This window comes from Myotis brandtii, unplaced genomic scaffold, assembly GCF_000412655.1.
Source record: "Myotis brandtii unplaced genomic scaffold, ASM41265v1 scaffold321, whole genome shotgun sequence".
In the NCBI taxonomy this organism is placed as follows: Eukaryota; Metazoa; Chordata; class Mammalia; order Chiroptera; family Vespertilionidae; genus Myotis; species Myotis brandtii.
In genome coordinates this window covers 894,376-914,227 of record NW_005362314.1, presented here as the reverse complement: position 1 = coordinate 914,227, position 19,852 = coordinate 894,376, and the positions used below count along the sequence as shown (strand labels likewise).

The window sequence follows — 19,852 nt, the reverse complement described above, 5'->3', positions numbered from 1 at the left end:
CATAAGTTTACATATTCAATTTAAAAATAATGGCTGTGTTTAGCAACTGGCTCCAATTTTTTTTTTCCTTTATTGATTTTTAGAGAGAGAGGAAGTGAGAGGGATAGAGAGATAGAAATATCGATGAGAGAAACATCATCGATTGGCTGTCTCCTGCACACCCCCCACTGGGGATCAAGCCCACAAGCGGGGCATGTGCTCTGACCAGGAATCAAACCAGTGACCTCTTGGTTCCTGGATTGATACTCAACCACTGAGCCACACAAGCTGAGCCAAAATTTCTAAAAATGTGACAGTTGGCTCTCACCAGCCAGTACACACTGGCTTCAGCACACCCCTGTAAAAAACAACAACAACAAAAAACTCAACCCACTGAACTCTGGTTTCCACAGCCACCATTTAACCAAAACCCTCTTGCTCAATTCACCAAGGACCTCCATATTGTAAAAGTTAAAGGATGATGGATAGAGTTCTGGCCTGGTCTGCTTTGCCTGCATTCTCTGCAGCATTCACTACTGCTTACCCCATCTGCCTTCTCCAAGGCCCTCCAGGTTCTCTTCCTACCTGTTGAGCAGTCCTGCCCTGTCTCCTATAAGGGCTCTTCTCCCTCCATTTTACCTTTAGGCCTTGGATATGCCTGTTTGACACATTCTCCTTGTGTGCCCTAGGCTAGCTCCATGGTCCCAAATCCAGCTAAAAGCGCAAACCTTCTTCTTAGCTAGTTTGCTCCTCTTGGAATGAAAACATTTCAAAGCCAGAGTGGCGCACACATATCTCTTGCTCCCACCCCTAGGTGGGGCTCCTGAAGGACAGCCAATACAGGTCAGTCCAACCCTGAAGCAGGGAGTGTATGTGCACTCTTTCAAGTTCCATAGACCTTATCACTATTTAATAATGCAAAAAGCTTCAACTAGGACAAACGCAGCATACATTAACTCCCCAAGAGACCCTCCCTGCCTCTCTCTCCCCAGCCTCAAATAGCTTGGTGGCGGCATTCTCTAAATGGGAAATAGCAGCTGGCCTGAGCTTCTTCAGGGCAAGGTGTCTCAGTTCACACTGAATCGATGGAGGGGTGACCCACACCAGCCTGGTCTCGTCTGCTCTGGGCCAAAATCACCAGGAGCCTTCCCAAAGTGCTATACAAAAGTGGGCTCATTCCCTCTTGCTCTTGGAGCAACTCAATTGCCCATCTGGCGTCATTGTCAGTCAACCAGTCATTATCAGTGAGAGCCAGTCAATCCCTATCTGGCTGGTTCGCTGGCCAATCAGTCAGATTCCAACTGAATCTGTTCTTGCGGTAGGTCATTCGGCCCCTGTGTCCTTCCGGCCGCTGGCACCCAGCGAGTTTAGGGGGAATCTCTGCGCCGGACAGAATCCCAGCCTCAGGCTCCGCCCCTTCGTAGTCTTACCCAACCCTAGGTCTGTGCCTCACAGGAGCTCCCGCCCCCGGACCACACCCAGCGGCAGGCCCCGCTCTTCCGAAATTCTGTCCTAACAGAGGCCTCGCTCTTCAGGAATTCCCCGCCCCCTGTTAGGCCTCGCCCCTATCGGAGACCTAACTCCAAGGCCCGCCTCCCTGGGCGTTCTAGCCAATCAGAGTCATTTTCTCGCCTCAACATCGCTATCAGGGCCGCTTGTCCCAGGCCCTAGGCGTTCCCGGCTGACGCGACGGATGACACTATCAGGCCGCGCGGAGAGAAGGTCACACGGGGTCCTCCAATATGGCGGCGGCGACGCTGCGGAGAGGCTGGTGCCGCTGCCCGCGGGTGAGCAGACCTGTGGGGCCTGGGGGAGAGGGAGCTGGAGGATGGCTGATCTTAGGAAGCTCCCGGCCCACGACCTCTAGGGTCCCCTTCTCCTCGGGCCTTTGGCCCCCTCGGCCTTTCCCTGGTCTCCGCGAGAGGCGTGGGGTCGGATCGTGGGTCAGCTGAGGCCGGGGCAGGGGACCCGGAGCTGGGCCTGAGTGCGGGCGCCGAGCGTGCCGGGCGGGAACGGCGTGGCGCGGGGCTGGGGCGGGAGCGGATCGCCGTCCTCGCCTCCTGGTCAGCCCCCACGGGGTTGGCGCCTAGGAGAGAAGTAGCGAGGAGAAGGCAGAAACCCGTGACAGCGTGGCTCACGTTTACATGCCAGCGCCTCCACCGAGGGCACCTCCTGCATTGCCTCCTGGCCGTCCGAGTGCAGGGGTGGGAGGAAGAGCTTGGCCTTGCTAAGAACTTTGTCCCAGGAGTTGCGGTGGGGGTCAGCGCGTGTAAATCCACTCAGAAAATAGAACTTGATGATGCTGTTGCTTATCGCTGTTTCACAGGTTAGGACACTGGGGCAACCTGGCTAAGCACCCTGCCCGCAGTCTGAGCTAGTGGGGGGCTGACCCCGTCCGAGTGCTACCAACTGGGCTTACCGGTGGGACCTCGGTTCTTCTCGTCCTTCCCGTCCACGCAGAAAAGATTTTAAGGTCAACAAAAATGAAAGTAAAGCTAAGTGGGATTTCTTGAAGATACACTCCAAGAGAGCAGTGAGGAGCCGGCCAGCTGAGAGAGACAATGGCCCCGAACTCCTGGGTTATGTGGTTTAAACCAAAAAGATGTTACCGGGCAGATGAGGAGAGGAGCCCTCAGTTCTTCTTGAGGGAAAGGTTTCCGTCGAGAAACAAAGTGTAGAGCCCTAGCGGGGTTGGCTCAGTGGATAGAGCCCCCCCGCCCCCCAGGGTCGGGGGTCTATTCCGGTCAAGGGCGCAGACCTCAGTTGCAGGCCCCTCCCGGCCTGGTAGTGCAGGAGGCAACCAATCCATGTGTTTCTCTCCCATGGATGTTTCTCTCTGTCTTTCCCTCTCTCTTCCACTCTCTAAAAATCAATGGAAAAATATCCTCGGGTGAGGATTAAAAAACAAAACAAAATGAGACAAAGTATAGAAAAGCAAGCAAAAATTTATTGACCGCAGCAAAAATATACTTAGGAGAGTGCAACAAGGAAGGGCACAGAAGAAGCAATAGGAGAGCCGAGGCTGGGCTGCCCTGGCTCCTGGGAAGTCAGAGGAAAGAGGGGGAGGGAGCCTTGGAGGAGCTACCGCTGCCCATGAGGTCCCTTAGTAGAGTGTAGGCCTGCAGATCAAGAGTCTCGGGTTCGATTCAGTCAAGGGCACGTACCTCAGTTACAGGCTCCTCCCCACCTGGGCTGGTCAGGGCACATGCAGGAGGCAACCAATCGATGTGTTTCTCTCCCATGGATGTTTCTCTCTGTCTTTCCCTCTCTCTTCCACTCTCTAAAAATCAATGGAAAAATATCCTCGGGTGAGGATTAAAAAACAAAACAAAATGAGACAAAGTATAGAAAAGCAAGCAAAAATTTATTGACCGCAGCAAAAATATACTTAGGAGAGTGAAACAAGGAAGGGTACAGAAGAAGTAATAGGAGAGCAGAGGCTGGGCTGCTCTGGCTCCCTGGTAAGTCAGAAAAAAGAGGGGGAGAGGGGAGCCTTGGAGACAGGTTCAGGAGGTTAGCCCTGGAGGAGCTACCGCTGCCCATGAAGTCCCTTGGAGTTGAGGGGATACATGTGAGGGGTTGTGTGTGTGAGGGGGTGCTGAAGGAGAAGGGGAAGGGAATGAGTGGCACTGGGGTGCTTCCTGCACTTTCATTTGCAGGGGTTTTAAAGGCTGGGCCTTTAGGGGAGGTTTTAGGGGTAGATCAGTAAAATATTAATCAGCTTTTGCTGATGTACCAAAATGAGATTTATTCTCTTAATTTATCTGTCCTTGGGTGTGGTTGGCAAATGGCATTTAATTGGATTTCTAGTAAGGTGATTTAAGCTATTTACCCTCTGGTTGGGGAAGAGAAGTGTAAACTGTTTACTCTTACGTGTCCTAGTTTTAGGAGATAGGATTTACTAGATCAGTGGTTCTCAACCTGGGGGTCGAGACCCCTTTGGGGGTCAAACGACCCTTTCACAGGGGTCGCCTAAGACCATCGGAAAACACATATAATTACATATTGTTTTTGTGATTAATCACTATGCTTTAATTATGTTCAATTTGTAACAATGAAAATACATCCTGCATATCAGATATTTACATTACGATTCATAACAGTAGCAAAATTACAGTTATGAAGTAGCAACGAAAATAATGTTATGGTTGGGGGTCACCACAACATGAGGAACTGTATTAAAGGGTCGCGGCATTAAGAAGGTTGAGAACCACTGTACTAGATGGACACAAACTGCTGTTTAACTGTCTCAGTTTCCCTATTCTGCTTCTCCTGGAATTTTCCTAGTTTTTACTATGCTATAACATAAAGCCGAGGTCATTCTGACTCCAGAGCCAGATTCTGGAGGAAGGAAAGTATTCCATTGGAATCTGAGTGCCGGAGAAAGAAGTTGTCTTGGACTGATTTTTTTCATTGGCTTTGTCTTTTGAATCAGGGTTTAGAGCAGTGGCCCTGGAGAGTATTGTGCTAAGTGAAATAAGTCAGTCAGAGAAAGATAAGTATCACATGATCTCACTCATGTGGAGTCTGATTAACAAAATAAACTGATGAATGGAGTGGATTCAGAGACATGGAAGTATGGAACAGAGTTTAGAATCTTGGAGGGAAGGCAGGAGATGGGTGGGTGGGAGGTAATCAACCAAAGACCTTGTATGCATATATATTCATAACCCATGGACACAGATAATAGGGGGGTGAAGGCCTGGGGTTGGGGACAGGGGGGGGCTGGAGGGGGTCATTGGGGGAAAAAAGGGAACATAAGTAATACTTTCAACAATAAAGATTTATTTAAAAAAAAATGAAGAAGAAAGTTTAGTTCTATCGGGCTATTGATATCAATGTGCCCGGCTCCATGCTGGGTTCTGGGATACAACACTGAACAGGACCTGCATAAGCCCTTAGGTTAGCAGCATCTTTGCCAAAGTGACTCCCTAAGTTGCCCTGCTTATAGCCTGACCCTGGACCAGGACATGGTAGGTTTATTCCAGGGTTGTGCCTGGTACAGTAAGTTATCAGTGTTTAGCTCTTTTTAAAAATTTATTTTAGAGAGAGAAACATCTATTTGTTGTTCCACTTATTTTATGCATTCATTGGTTGATTCTTGTATATGCCCTGACTAGGGATCAAACCCACAACTCTGGTGTATTGGGACAATGTTCTTCTAACCACCTGAGCTACTTAGCCAGGGCTATCAGTGTTTACCTCTTAATACCCAGGTCTCTGGTCTTACAAGGCAAGTAGAAGTGGGTGGGCTTGTGAGAAAAGACTGCTTGCCATCAGCATTGAGACTCAGCCTGCCTATTGTCAGACTAAGGGATTAAGTTGGGGATTTAGCCTTGTTCCACCATAAATTGGCATTTCCTAGGACCAGTCTGGTTTCCCCTAGGTTCAGAGGTGGGAGGGTAGATATGGCCCCTGGTGATGGAGATCCAGTGTTTTCTCTTCCCACCAGATTCCACTCGCTTCTCAGAATTTGGGAAGATTGTGGAGCGTTTAGCAAGTGGCAGTCATGGGATAAAAATTGGCGAACGAGCCCTAGCTGGTTTAGCTCAGTGGCTAGAGCATTATCCTGCAGACTGAAGGGTCCCTGGTTTGATTCCGGTCGAGGGCATATGCCTGGGTTGCGGGCTCGACCCCCACTGGGGGGCGTGCAGGAGGCGGCTGATTTTCATTATTGATGTTTCTCTTCCTTTCTGAAATCAATAAAAATATATATTTTTTTAAAAATTGGCAAATGAGTCTCAGGCAACTCCTGCTTTTTTAGTGTGGCCTATTTACTTCCTAGTTACCCTCTTATCTGAATGGATCTTTCTCTTTTCTCCCCCAATTAGAGATGCCTCGGCAGTGGCGTCCAGTTTCTGTCCAGCCACAATCTAGTGCCACTACCCCGTGGTACCTATCAGATACGCAGGCCAAATGGAGAGCTGCCCCTGGTGAGTAACTCAGATCAAGCAGACAGAGGGGGAGGCCTGAAAAATCAGAGCTAGTTGACAACAAAGAGGGCTCCAGGATGTTGCCCATATTGCCAGGCATTCCATATCTAAGGCCTTGGGAGTTACAGAGCCTAAATGCCTAGTCTTCTCCATATCCCTAAAGTGCTCAGCATTGTCAGGGCTAGAAACCCTGCCTCACAAAGTAGCACAATGTGTCACCTGATGGCTAGAAAGGCGTCCTTTGTGGTTTCTACCAGTGGGTCCTTCACTGCGCAAGGCTGTTCCTTTTCTAGGTGACAGCCTTATAAGCATTTGAGCAACTCCAGTGTCAACCATCATATCCTGGGGCTTAGTTTCTCCAGGCTACATCTCCCCCATCCTTTATGTTGTTCTTCACATTAGCATTTTCTAGAGCTTTGCCCTCCCTGTCACTCCCCTTTAACCATGCTTCTGTTGGTGCCTCACGACCAGGGAGCAAAGCCCAAAACCTAACATTCTTCCCCAGTCTGCATTGGGCAGCCCACTCTCCTTTCCAGGCTCATCTCAGCTGTTTCCATGCAGACAGCTAGTTTCCTGTGCCTGCCTTGCTCAGGCTTTATCTCCCTGATCCTCTCCTGGTGCTGTTACAGGCATGGGACAGGCCCTGTGGCCCTTCCCTTTACTTGTCCAATCCCAACTGCAGTTTGTAGCCCCTGAGCGAGTGTCAGGGCTGCTGCAAGGTGGCATAGTCCCTGATGTTTTTAGAACTTGGAGTCCTGTGGAGAGAAAGGCTGGTCAGGGTGCATCTAGACAAGACAGCAGCCTGCCAGGGTGCATCTAGACAAGGCCAGGCCGCCTTTCCTGTGGAGTAGCCCTGAGCTTGTCAAAACTTTCCCTGGGGCTGGATGGGCCGGGGAGGCAGTTGCTCTTGAAATCGGTAAAGTGAGCCCCCAACCATGGCAGCATACCCAACACATTGTGGAAGTGGTAGGAGCAGCTGAGCACACTCAGCCACTTCACTATGACTTGACTCTCTCACAATCATTCTTTAAGCATTCTCTTCTCTGAGCGTGCTCTTAGTTACATAAGTGCCAAAGCAGGGATCTAAACCTGGTTCTGTCTGACCCTGTGTCTTAAGCAGTGTACAACACTGTGGCTTGTTCCTGGAGCAGGGCCTCTTTTAGAGTCTGGCCTCTGGGTGTGTTGGGTGGAGGGGAATTTTGAGCTTGAGCTCTCGGTGACTGTGATCCTATGGGCCAAGAGGGAGATTTGGACCAGTGTGCAGGCCTTTGGGTGACATGTAAGTCCCAAATGGAAACTTGGGAGTGGCCCCAAACGAAGAAGTTACCTGGCCCCAAAAGCCCGGAGAGCAGGGCCCTGTGCCAGCCCCCTTTGGGAGTAGGGGCCACAGAATTCTTCAAATTCAGTTTTGGGTCATGAGCCCCTTTGGTGTTGACCTTGGCCTTGGGTGAGCATGTTTGAATCCCCAGGAGGATTCCAAGCTGCTCCTGTTTCTTTTCCAGTGTTTCCTCTGTTGGAGAAGGAGCCTGGCATTATGTTTTATTTTTAATAGACTTTTTTTTTTAAACAGTTTTAGATTCACAGAAAAATTGAGCAGAAAGTACAGAGAGTTCACATATACCTCCTCTCCCGCTCAGCACAGTTTCCCTGTTATTCACATCTTGTATCAGGGTGGGACATTTGTTACAACTGGTGAGCTGATATGGATACATTATTATTAACTGAAGTCTATAGATTACATTAGGATCACTCTGTGTTGTACATTCTATGAGTTTTGGCAAATATAATCATTTGTATTCATCATTATAGTATTATACAGAATAATTTCTACTGCCCTAGTAATCCTGTGTCCTGTCTGTTTATCCCAAACCCAAAGTTTTGCCTTTTCCAGAATTTCATAGAGTTGGAATCAGACTGGCTTCTTTAATTTAATAACATGCTTTTAAGTTTCCTTTAGGTCTTTTTATGGCTTGATAGCTCACTTCTTTTTGTTGCTAAACTAGAGGCCTGGTGCATGAAATTCGTGCATGGGTAGGGTCCCCCGCTGGCACCCACCTTGGCTGGCCTGGCCCGCCCACACCGCCATGGCTGGTCGGGGCCAGAAGGAGGGGGGCAGCTCCTGCATTGAGCATCTGCCCCTTGGTGGTCAGTGCGCATCATAGCGACCGGTCGTTCTGCCAGTCATTCTGCTGTTCGATTTGAATATTAGGCTTTTATTATATAGGATAATACTTTGTTGTCTGGATGTCTGTACTTTTTAAATTTGTCTTGTATTGTTAAACCTGCATAAACAAAAAGGAGAAAATTAAAAATCCTTTATTCCTTTTACATCTTTCCAGTTCAAATCCTATTCTTCTGGAAACCGAAAAGGCTTTCTCTCTGGCTTGCTAGATAATATCAAACAAGAGTTAGCCAAAAACAAAGAAATGAAAGAAAGTATAAAAAAATTCCGAGATGAGGCCCGGAAGTTGGAAGAGTCAGATGCGCTCCAGGAAGCCAGAAGGAAATATGTGAGTCCCTTTGCTTGTGTCTCCCTCAGTGGGCACTTACTTTCAGAGCCAGGATTTTCCTGGTCCCAGACAGTGCATGGAGCTCAGTGCAGGTGTGATTGGGGGAAGAGCAGCTTTTGTGGAGCTGAGTTCACCTCAGTGATGATAGCTGCCTAGGGGACAAGAATGGATCATCCAGCTTTCCAGTTCTGTAGTGACATAGTACAGCATTGGCTTCTGGGAGCTGGTGAGAAATGCAGGGCCCTCTCTACCTGCTGGGTTAGAATCTCCAGCTCCAAAGACCCCTTGTGACCCCTCAAGCACTGGGTTTGAGGTGAGCTGCTCCTAAGAGCCTCCTGATCATAGGTCCTCTGAGTGAAATGGATAGAATGTGCCTCAGGGTGCTTGTATAATTACTAATTACCATTTCCACCTCTTAACAAGTAGCTGCACTGAGTGGGGGTGCACTGCCCTAGGCCCCCTCCCAGGCTGTGTACAAGCCCTGTTCCCTCTGAGTGTCCCCCCAAATCTCTCAAATAGATGTGACTACCTGTGTGGGAACTCAACCCAAGGGAAGAACACCCTTTCATTAAAGTCGGGGTTGGGCTGAGGAGTCCTTTGGGGGCAGAGCAGGCTAAGGTTGGGTGGGGTGGCTGGGGTGTGGGAAATGCTGCAGTGACTGGTGACTGGGTGGGGGGCAAAGTGGGGAAGGAGAATACTGACAAGCTGACAGGCAAGACCAGCCCCTGCCACCCAGAGAAAGATTCAGGACCAAGGCCTCCTGTGCTTAGGAGGGTCCTAGTTGGCCTTCAGCTGCTGAGACCCACAGACCAGGCAGTGGGGTGGGTTAGAGGGGGATGGAGAGGTGAAGTTTGGGGGAGGTAGGGGCTGCTGAGAAAATGTTTCTTTGGTCTTTTGGCTCTCTGGTAACTGCTATATAGTAACAAAAGGAAACAACATCCTTTCTATAGAAAACCATTGAATCCGAAACCGTGCGGACAAGTGAGGTGATCAAGAAGAAGTTGGGGGCTATCACTGGCACTGTGAAGGAGGTAATGGCCTCTGGGTCCCTCAGTTTCCTGCCATAGCCCCCATGGCCCATCTGTGCCTCACCATGGGGTCATGCAGACATGACTCGGGAGCTGGGCAGCTAACAAGGGGAGAGCCAGCCTGGCATGGTGGCTTCCAGAGTTCAAATACACAACACCCCTCAGGAAGGAAGGGAAGTCACACTTGCCCACCTGCCAGGCAGTTTATTACTTAAGTTAGAAGTGAATGGTCCACCAGCCAGGACACGAGGGTAAAATAAAGGTTTTATTCTGCCTGCCTAAAAACAGAAGGGGAGGAGATAGTTCGCCCCCAGGGGAGAGTAGATATGAGGTTGAGATTCCCTGCCTTCCCCGCCACGGTGTGGGGTCTTTCTTCTTATTGGTTCTGTTGTTGTGGGCAGGAGAGGGGAGGCAGGACTTTGCAGGTTCTAGGCCCAATACTGGGCACACCCTCACTTTCTTTCTCACTCCCTCTCCCTGGACTGCTGCTCTGTGGCATTCTATGAAGACTTGGAGCTCCTTCCCATTCTGGGAAAAGGCCAGTTGACCCAGGGAACAGCACCCCGGAAATTGTAGGCAGTGTTCTCAGATGTGTGTGCCTAAGTCTTGGGGCCTGAGGAGCCAGATGAGTTCAGAGTGCCTGTTCCCACCCACCCTTTGGAGGTTAAGGATTGGCCTTGGTTCCAGGGGCGCCCCTGTGGGTCTCCAAGGGTACTGCGCTGACACCCTCTCCCTTTTCTGTCTCAGTAGAGTCTTGACGAAGTCAGTAAAAGTGACCTTGGCCGGAAAATCAAGGAGGGTGTGGAGGAAGCAGCCAAGACTGCCAAGCAGTCTGCTGAGTCGGTGTCCAAGGGTGGGGCCTTCAAAGCCCTCTCCCAGGTGAGTTAGATGCTGGGGCCTGCGTGGGCTCTGGCCCTCTCTGAAGCTGAGAGCCAGGGTTCCCACCTCAGAGCTCAACTCCAGAGAAGGCTGGCTGCACTGAAGGGAGTGCAGTGGGATTGGTGAGGAGAGCCCACTTGAGGTTTCAGGTCCTGCTGCCTCCTGGCTGGGTGACCTTCGGCAAGTCACAGCCCCTATGGAGCTTCAGGTTAATGCACTGAGAGAGCCTCTCGCACACTCTCAGCTGCTAACACCCTAAGCAATGTCCATAACCCAGAGTTCTGTTGCACTGGGGGTGACTGAGGTCCTGAATTCATTCCAGTAACAGTTATTGAACCGTACCACATGCCAGGGCCTCTGCTGGCCACGGGAGCCACAGAAGACAAAGTCCGAGTTCCGACTCTCGAAGGGTTTGGGGGGACAGAAAAGGGGTCAGGCAGTTCCTGAGTGACATGTGACAGAGAAACACACAGGGAAGGGGTTGTAGACAGAGGGAGCCAGTCCTGTGGAGGGGTGCAAGTACAGTCTGCTTGGTATATCCCTCGCCACCTGGCATAGTCAGAGCAAATGCAGGGGTCTCAGAGGGAGGCCAAGGGAAAGCAGAGACCATTGGAACGGTCCTGCAGGCCACCCAGAGGACTTAAGGTTTCCTCCAGAAAGTGACAAGAAACCAAAGAAGGATATAGGTAGACCTCAGAGATATTGTAGGATTGGTTCTAGACCATTGACTAAAGTGAATATCACAATAAAGCCAGCCATAGAAGTGGTGTGGTTTCCCAGTGCATTCAAAAGTTACGTTACACTGTACTGTAATCTGTTACATGTGCTATAGCATTATGTCTCAAATCACAATGTATAGACCTTAATTTTTTATTGCTAAAAAAAATACCATTATCTGAGCCTTCAGCAAGTTGTAATCTTTTTACTGGTAGAGGGTCTTACCTTTAATTTATAAAAAAACAATATGTGTGAAGTGCAATAAACTGAAGTATGACTGTATTGGGTGTGGAAGAGGCACAGCTTTCCAGTCTGGACTCTGGTACCGGCACAGAGGAGTCCTGAGAGTGTCTTGGGAGGCCTTGATGGAGCTGCCCTTGGGGTGGAGGGAGGGGAAATGGGTTCGAGAGATTTGGGGAGGTGGACCCACAGACTTTGGGTCTGCTTGAATCGGGAGAGTGGGGCAGAGGCAGAACTTAGGATGCCCGCCTGGTTCCAGGGAGAGTGGGGTATGGGTCTCAGAATCTGAGGGTCATCTGGGTGCGGGGGAAGGCATGTCTGCTGCTCCTGGATGGGGAGGGGGCAGAAGTCAGCCCTTTGAGTCTCAGGCATGTTGTTGCTAGGCCAGGTGGATGATGTGGGCCAGGTGACCAAAAGACCTGGGGAAGGGGAGGCCCCAGAGTACCATCGGGCCTGAGGTTGGGGTTCACAGCATACACTCCCTGACTTTAGACACAACTGTGCACCGACTGAGACTGATCTGTGGGTGTCAGGAAGGTCCCCAGTACCCACCCCAAGCTTTACTCTCCTCCAGGGGGTGGAGTCAGTGAAAAAGGAGATCGATGAAAGTGTCCTGGGCCAGACCGGGCCCTACCGCAGGCCCGAACGGCTCAGGAAAAGGAAGGAGTTTGCTGGAGAGAAGTTCAAGGAAGAGAAAGTGTTTGAGCCCAATGAGTAGGTACCAGGCCGCCTGGCCCGGGATTCTCCTCACTGCCTCCCCTTCAGGCTCACAAAAGTTCCACACAAGTCAGTTATTGAGTTGTTTTCTGCTCCAGGTTCTCTGGCTCCCTTGAGAGAATTTGTGGGAGGGTAGGAGGTGGGAAGGGGAATAGAGAAGACAGGAAGCTGAGGGATGAGGATGGGGTCACCAAAGCCCCTGAGCTTGGGCCCTCCTCCCCACAGCAATGGGCCTGGGCCCAGTGACTCCCCAGCAACTGCTCACCAACCACCCCATCTTCTCCAGGGATGCCCTGGGAGTCGTGCTGCACAAGGACTCCAAGTGGTATCAGCAGTGGAAGGACTTCAGGGACAACAATGTGGTGTTCAACCGTGAGTGTTCATGTCACCAACACATGGCTGACAGCAAGGCTGTGACAGGGGACACTTCCTGAGCACTCCTCAGGCTTGGCACAGCCGACCCCCATTTTACAGAGGAGGAGACTGGAGTCAGAGAGGACCACTTATTTCTGCAGGGTTACTCTGAGTGAGCAGTGGGGCACTGGCCTCGAGGTGGCCAGTGGGCAGGGACATTGCCATTAGGGCTGGGTCACCCTCTTGGCCATTGTCAGAGCAGGGTGACTAGGCACAGTGTCCTCCCTGATGATGTAGCTGTGGATACTGAGAGACACTTCATCATTAGGAAGGCCAGAAGGCCAGGAACCCTGGTGCAGATAGAGCCCAAGCCTACTCGGGGCCCTGGAGTTATCTGCTCTTGCTGGCGCATGGAGCTTCCCAGATGCTGACATAGTGGGGCCACACCATCCTAGAGGCTGTGTTTCCTTGTTTGCATCCCCCACCCCCACCCCCAGGCCCACAGCTGAGCGGTCTCTGCAGCCCCTGAGGTAGGTTGGCTGCCCAGTCTGCATAGCTGAGGAAGCAAGCTCAAGAGTGGTCTTCTCATTTACCCCGCCTGTGTCTGGAGCAGTCACACAGACCACGAGGAGCTCCCAGAAGTCAGGCCGAGGCATATGTTTCTGGAAGGGAGCCCTGACCCCTGACCCCTGACCCGTCTCCTCAGGGTTCTTCGAGATGAAGATGAGGTATGACGAGAGTGACAACACACTCATCCGGGCCTCCCGTGCACTGACAGATAAGGTCACAGACTTGCTGGGTGAGTGGGTGGCTTCAGGACCATCTTGCCCCATCCCCACACCGCTGGGCTGACAGCAGGGAGGGGTTCCCAGCACCCCTACTTACTCCAGGCTTGGCTGCCCCCAGGGGGTCTGTTTTCGAAGACAGAGATGTCCGAGGTGCTCACAGAGATCCTACGTGTGGATCCAGCCTTTGACAAGGAGCGGTTCCTGCAGCAGTGTGAGAATGACATCATCCCCAACGTCCTGGAGGTGGGTGCCCAACCCTGAAGGCCAGTCCTCAGGTGTCCTGTCCTCACTGCCCTGCCTTTGGTGTACCACCAACCTGAGACCAGATCAGAAAGTTCCCCCAGGGATGTTTAGCTAAGGAGAGTGTTTTCTCAGCAGAGATGAGGCTTCAGTCTTCAGAGCGTGAGCACCCCCACTCCCAGGCCTTGTCCATCAAATACCTCTGAGAAGGCATCTGTTGCCCATAGCCCGCTCTGGTCCTAGTGGTGGTGGCCCTGACCCACGGCGTGTGTCTGCCTCTAGGACTCAGTCTCCCTTTCCATTTTGTTTCCCTCATGTTCTCTGCCTGAAGCTATTCCCTTGTGGCTGTCAGGGGTCAGGTGTTTGTCTTCCAGATGCTAGAGGCCTTTCAGGAGTCAGGGAGAAGCTGGCTGCTGGCTCTTGGGGTGAGCCATGAGGAAGGCTTGGGGGGATGCATGTGAGCTCCAACCAGATCCTCAAGACATGGAGCCAGACCAGGGCTACTGGGGCAGCAGGGGGCTCTCTTCCCTCTTCCTGTAGGTCTCCCTAGGAATCCTGAATCCCATTTTCTGCTCCCCTTGCACCTCCTTTTGCCTCAGAAGTGAGGATGGGGTGGCTTGCTCAAAGTCCCACCCTCCATGAGGCCCCTGTCCCTGTCAGCTGCCTTTTCTCTACCCATTTACAGCCCCCAACCTCTAGCCGAGCCAAACCAGGCCTTTGGGAGGCCCCTAGTAGGATGAAAGAAAAGCCCTCACTTCATGTGGATGCCTGTACTCTCTGCCTGTCACCTCCCTCCCACCAGCCTCCATGTGGTCCCCTCTCCCTCCTCTGATTGCCCAGGTCCCTCATGCCACTTTGGGCTGGGCTGGGCTGGGCAGAGGTGGGAGTGGGGTGATTCCTGAAAGCAGCAGTCCAAGCTCAGGCAGTTTCTTCCAAGGTAAGGGTGGCTCCGCACTCGGCCTACCTACAGTTTCCCACAGGCACCTGGCTCCCCCTCCCTTTTCTGGGCTCCTCTCAGCCCTGATTCCAGGTTCCTGGAATCAGCCCCTATTCCCCCCTCCCTATATGAGCCTCACCATCCAAAGCTTTATCCCCAGGGGAAGCAGAAAGCAGCTTCTCACCTCCTTGGTTCAATTTCCCTGCCAGGGTGAGAGCTTGGCATACTGCCACCTTCCTCTTCCTTCTACCAGGTCTTTGGAGACCCACCCTGGGCCACATGCAGAGGCTCTGCTCCCAGGGGCCTGGGGAGATGGCACCCCTTGCTGCAGCCTGACTCCACTTCCCCATCCTTCCTCAACCAGACCCCACCACAAAGGGGTCTGCTGAGGAAAGGATCTCATTGGAGAACATCCTTCAATATTCTGCCTCAAAAGCCCAATCTCATTCTCTTACTTTTTTTTTGTCTTTTCCTTTTTAGGCCATGATTTCTGGAGAGCTTGACATTCTCAAAGACTGGTGCTATGAAGCTGTGAGTACTTTTCTTTTTCTCTATTTAGGCCTAAATAGAAATCACAGTTTGGAGGAGATCTGCTAAGCAGCTGGTCTGGAAAAGGCATGACAGGGCCTGGTGTCCTGGTTAAAGGGAGGTTCTTATGTCTGACATGCTCAGAGGCACAGATCCTTCTGTCCCTTATGCACATCATACCACATAATTTGCAAGACTCACCGAGGGCCTGGTGGCTGGTCCTTCTAGAGCAGCGGTTCTCAACCTGTGGGTCACAACCCCTTTGGCGGTCGAACAACCCTTTCACAGGGGTCGCCTAAGACCATCCTGCATATCAGATATTTACATTACGATTCATAACAGTAGCAACATTACAGTTATGAAGTAGCAACGAAAATAATTTTATGGTTGGGTCACAACATGAGGAACTGTATTTAAAGGGCCAGAAGGTTGAGAACCACTGTTCTAAGGTAAACTAGTCAGGAATGGTCCTTCCAGCTTGCTCTTTCTTCCCTTACTTGGCCTAAAGGATGGCCTGGGACTAGGTCAGTCCTCCTGCCTTGTCATCCAGAACCCTTCCTCCATCCTAATTCTGGTTTAAGAAGGCTCATAGGAGAGAAAGGTGATGATAAGAGAAGCATCTGAGTAAGGTGAGTTTTCAGTGTGGCCTATCTGCCCTGTTTTAGGTGGCCCTAAGTGACATGTAGCAAGGTCTCGTGGCCAGGATGGCCTGGGGTATAGGCTGGGGGCCCAGGGGTCAGGTGGAAATGGACAATGAATAACTCTGAGCTGCATTAGATGTTCCCCCGGAGCCCATGGGTGCTGGAGAAAGAGCATTTGGAGGCCCCAATGGCCTCCGTCACCTCCTTTCCTGAGCCAGAGTCACACCGTTGTCCCCGTTCCGTGGGGTACAGCTTGAACACAGAAGCAGTGTTCCAGGGTACACAAAGCACCAGATGAGTTCATTAGCTATTCTTGCTTCAAGATCCCAGAACACAGATCAAAATAGACATTGATAAAATTTCCTGCCTGGGGAGGAGCCATGGGTCCTGATGAGGCCCCACTGCTCCCCCGGGGTCCGGGTTAGGGGTCCCAGGGCCACAGGCAGTGCTAGACTATGAGGAGGTGGGTCAGGTGTTACACTGTCTGCCCTGTTCCTGGCAACCGCCTCATCTCCTCAGGGTTTCCATCTTCTCCCGCCACCTCGCCTTACCCTGCTCATTTCCTGACCTGTGTCTTCATGGGGTGTTTGCTTCCATTTTCTTTGTATTAAGCAATCCAGAGGCTTTTTTTGGTCGATTCTGTTCTGTGCCAGCTCAAAAACAACTTGGAAAAAGCAGAGAAATTGTTAGATTTTCTTTTTAAACACACCCTGCATGGTGACTAATCCAGCAGTCAGTACAAGGTGTTTTTTTTGTTTGTTTATTTGTTTGTTTTTTGTTTTTGCTTTGGAACCATTATGACATGGCGGATTCTCTTTGCCAGAGAGCTGCTGGTGCCCCTGGGAACACAGCTGAGATTATAGCTGCTCACATAGGTGTTTTTTTAAATGTCATCTTTAAGAGCCCCATATTTTTCTCTCTATTGGAATGTCTTCTGTTGTGGTTGCCTGTTGTGATATGAGGCTGCACATGTCCCAGAGGCTGTGTTTTGGGTGTGGGAATAGGCACGAGGGGATTAAGAGTGTCACTTGGGGCACCACTGTCCCCGTAGGGAGAACAGGCTGCCTGCGATGGTCAGCTACCTACAAAGGGCTAGTCGGTGAGAACAAGGCAGTTAGTTTCAAAGCCACCCATGGGTTAGGGCAAATCCTAGAAGCGTTTGATTCCAGGCCAAGACTTGGAGTGAGATAAATGTGGGAGCATTTAAGATCAGCCAAGCAGGCCTCTACTTAACCCTCGAGTGCATTTCAGGTGGCTTTCCAGAGGAGTTACCTACTGCGCTGATTAATACCACTTTCATTTGGTGGTCCTGACAGCTCTGTCTTTATAATAAGAAGGAAGTGTGTGACTTGGGCCAGCAATGGGTGGCTCCAGCCTCTGTACTTGGACCCATGCTCCTGGCATCTGCTGCTCCTGGCTTAGCACACCCAGGCACTGTGGCCATTTCTGGAAGGTGCAAGAGCTGAAATCAGGAAATTCTGTTCGTGAGCCGCCTGCAGGAAGCATGTTCTGGGAGGCTGGCACCTGCCCAAGGTGGGCAGGCATTAGCGGTGCACCAGCCCTCTCTTGTGGTGTGGCGCCTTGGTGTGGTTGGTCTTGGGTGGTCCTCAGATGGGCACGTTGGCCTCTTGTTGCAGACCTACAGCCAGCTGGCCCACCCAATCCAGCAGGCCAAGGCGCTGGGCCTCCAGTTCCACTCCCGTATCTTGGACATTGACAATGTCGACGTAAGTGACTTTCCGGGTGGGCTGGGTGTCCCCTGGGATTGGGAAAGCATACTGATCAGCATGAGGAGTGAGCTCCCCATCCCTGGAGGAGTTCCATCACAGGTGGGCACTTTGATTAAATGATCTCAAGGGTCCCTTGCAGTGAAAGTTTTCCATAGTCCTATGGTTGGAATATTCTCAGGAAAGTGGTAGGCATAAGGGCTGCTGCTGCCCAGATATCAGGGTTCCAGAGTCCCTCAAGGTGATGGTATGCCTGCACCTTCTAGGAAGGGTGGGGGCTTTGTCAGGACTTCTCAGCTGCCAAAGACCTGCTCTGCCACAATCACCCCCATTTCCTCCCTGTTCTGGGCTAAAAGCATGCCAGCGCCAACCTCCCTCCCCCGACCTGTGTATGAGGTACCCAACTCTGAGGTCCTTTTGCGTGTGCTGCCCTCCCACTCCCCCACCCCGCACAGCCCCAGTCTGGGGACCAAGAGGCTGCCAGGGTGTTGGGAGCCCTCATGGGTTCTCAGAAGTTCAGACTCCATCTCACAGTAGAGGGTTTGGATTTGTCCATGGGAAGGGTTTCCTGGGAAATGCCTACACAGAAACAGGCCAGCAGGAGGTGACAGGCTTGGAGTACTGATTGGGGTGGCTCCTCGGAGTCCCTCCAGGGTGATGAGTTGAGATGTTGAGGTGCCCTGCTCCTCCTGGCAGCATCCCAGGACACGGGGGTCTCCACATCAAGGGGAGCAACAGGGAATTGGTGGGGGACTGTTCAGTGATACCCATCCACCCCATTGGCTCCCCCCACAGCTGGCCATGGGCAAGATGATGGAGCAGGGCCCCGTGCTGATTGTCACCTTCCACGCCCAGCTGGTGATGGTGATCAAGAACGCCAAAGGCGAGGTGGTCGAGGGCAACCCGGTGAGTGAGGGAGGGGGCTAGACAGGGCAGGCAGCCAGCCCAGGACCAGTTGGATGGCAGTGGCCAGCCACCTACACAGGTGGCAGTTCAGAGCCAGGAAGTTCTGTGACTGGGAGGGGACAGCAGGATGGCACCTTGAAAAGTCCCAGGGCCTGTTTTGGGTCTGGTGGAGGTCAGAAGGCAACTGACTTGTCCAGTTTTACCAAGTCCTGAGTTTTAGCCTCTGTCCCAGCCTCTGTTCTGGACCCCAGACCCACACTCCAACACCTCTCCCTGGTCCCCCAGTGTCCCCCATGTCCTGACCTGGCAGCTTCATTCTGCTGTGCTGCTCTCTGCCTCCAGGCTCATACCCATTCCCACTCCTGCAGGACAAGGTGTTACGCATGCTGTACGTGTGGGCACTGTGCCGGGACCAGGATGAGCTCAACCCTTATGCGGCCTGGCGGCTCCTGGACATCTCCGCTTCCAGTACAGAGCAGGTCCTCTGAGCTTGGCAGCCACAACCGGAGGTTCCAGGCTGTACATCGCAGGGCAGCTGCACAGGGTGGGAATGTCCACCTGTGGCAATAGACCTCTGGGGACGACTGTCAGCTCTGGACTGCTCTCTGCTAGGGTGGTTGTAGAACCAGCTGGACCGGGAATGGCCAGCAACTGTAGAGGGCTGCTCCCCACAGTGCCAGCCCCTGAACCCCCCCTCTGCTGCTCAGGGGTTGCTGGCAGGGAAAGTCAACAAGGCGCACTGGCCAGACAATGCCAAGAGGAAGAGGCTCTGGCCCAGGGACTCCTCTGGGGACAGGTGGTGGGGCCCACTGGCCATATCATCGAGGCCGTTTTAGCTTCATTTAAAAAAAAAATTAACAGTGCCCTTATTAACCTGTATGACTGAGATTTGGAAGTGATAATAAAACACCAAAGTGCAGGAGAGCAACTTGAGTGATCTGAGATGTCTGTCACTGGTGTGGCTGGGTGGGCAAGATGGTCACGGGAAGCAGTCAAGGTCACTGAAGAAACTGTGGACCTAGAAGGATGCCTTGTCTGGTTAGGACCCTGCACTCCTGGGGGGTGGGGGTGGGGGTGGGGGGACCAGTGAGAAGAAAAGCGAGGGAGTTTTCCCATGAACTGTCTCGGGGTTGGGATCCCTAGGGCTGAGGGAGTGCAGGGGCTAAGATCTGGGCGGAGCATCTGGGGTACTTGTAGGGGTGGGGATCCTGGATGCCTGCAGCTGAGCTGGGCCTGAGAAGTGATCCTGAGGCCGGGGCGGGGTCGCTGCCGTGCGCCGCTCCCTGCGCAGCCTCCGCCCCCGTCGCTATGGAAACAGCAGCGGCGGCCAGGCTCACTCGCGCCTCGCCCGCCTCGGTCTCTGCCGCTTCTGGAGCGGGGGGGGTGGGCTGAGTCCCGACCGCCACTGCCGTCACCATCGCCTGGGAGAGGCCGAGAGCAGAGTCGGCGCGGGTCCCGGAGGAGAACACGGCTGCCAGGCGCTCGGTCCCCATCGCGGTCGAGGCCAGGGTGAGGGGAAAGGCAGGGGTGGTGGGGCAAAGGAGTCCCCGGGACGCCGAGAACAATGACAGCGAGCAGGGCACGGGAAAGGATCCCATGCCGCGTCCCAGGGCTGCGCGATTGCACCTGTTGTGTGCTGGCTGGCCAGGTCGGGGCTCCGTCTCCGCTCTCAGCTCCCTAACCTGTGCGGAGTTGGGTCCCCGCGTGGTGATATGCCTACTGGTGGGG

General features: G+C 52.4%; 2 protein-coding genes across 4 annotated transcripts in view; both read left to right on the top strand.

Annotated features, from left to right (window-relative positions):
* Nucleotides 1-1,636: 1,636 nt before the first annotated feature.
* On the top strand, nt 1,637-19,052 carry TIMM44 (translocase of inner mitochondrial membrane 44 homolog (yeast)). Of its 3 annotated transcripts, XM_005870700.2 has the most exons (13): nt 1,639-1,766; nt 5,811-5,912; nt 8,252-8,422; nt 9,373-9,453; nt 10,201-10,329; nt 11,861-12,000; nt 12,290-12,375; nt 13,064-13,156; nt 13,264-13,388; nt 14,803-14,853; nt 17,129-17,218; nt 18,014-18,124; nt 18,493-19,052. In XM_005870700.2, the coding sequence occupies exons 1-13, from the start codon at nt 1,722-1,724 to the stop codon at nt 18,610-18,612; spliced, it is 1,344 nt and encodes a 447-aa protein (XP_005870762.1). In that variant the 5' UTR covers nt 1,639-1,721; the 3' UTR covers nt 18,613-19,052. The 3 variants fall into 3 exon arrangements, with proteins under 3 accessions (XP_014398747.1, XP_014398746.1, XP_005870762.1); XM_014543260.1 differs by lacking the exon at nt 5,811-5,912 and having other exon boundaries at nt 1,638-1,766; XM_014543261.1 differs by lacking the exons at nt 17,129-17,218; nt 18,014-18,124 and having other exon boundaries at nt 1,637-1,766.
* Nucleotides 19,053-19,836: 784 nt separating this feature from the next.
* CTXN1 (cortexin 1) overlaps nt 19,837-19,852 on the top strand; it is a 1,083-nt gene continuing 1,067 nt past the window's right edge. Inside the window, exon 1 of the mRNA XM_005870723.2 lies at nt 19,837-19,846. Within this exon, the coding sequence (XP_005870785.1) occupies nt 19,837-19,846 (10 nt within the window). The remainder of the gene's footprint in view (nt 19,847-19,852) is intronic.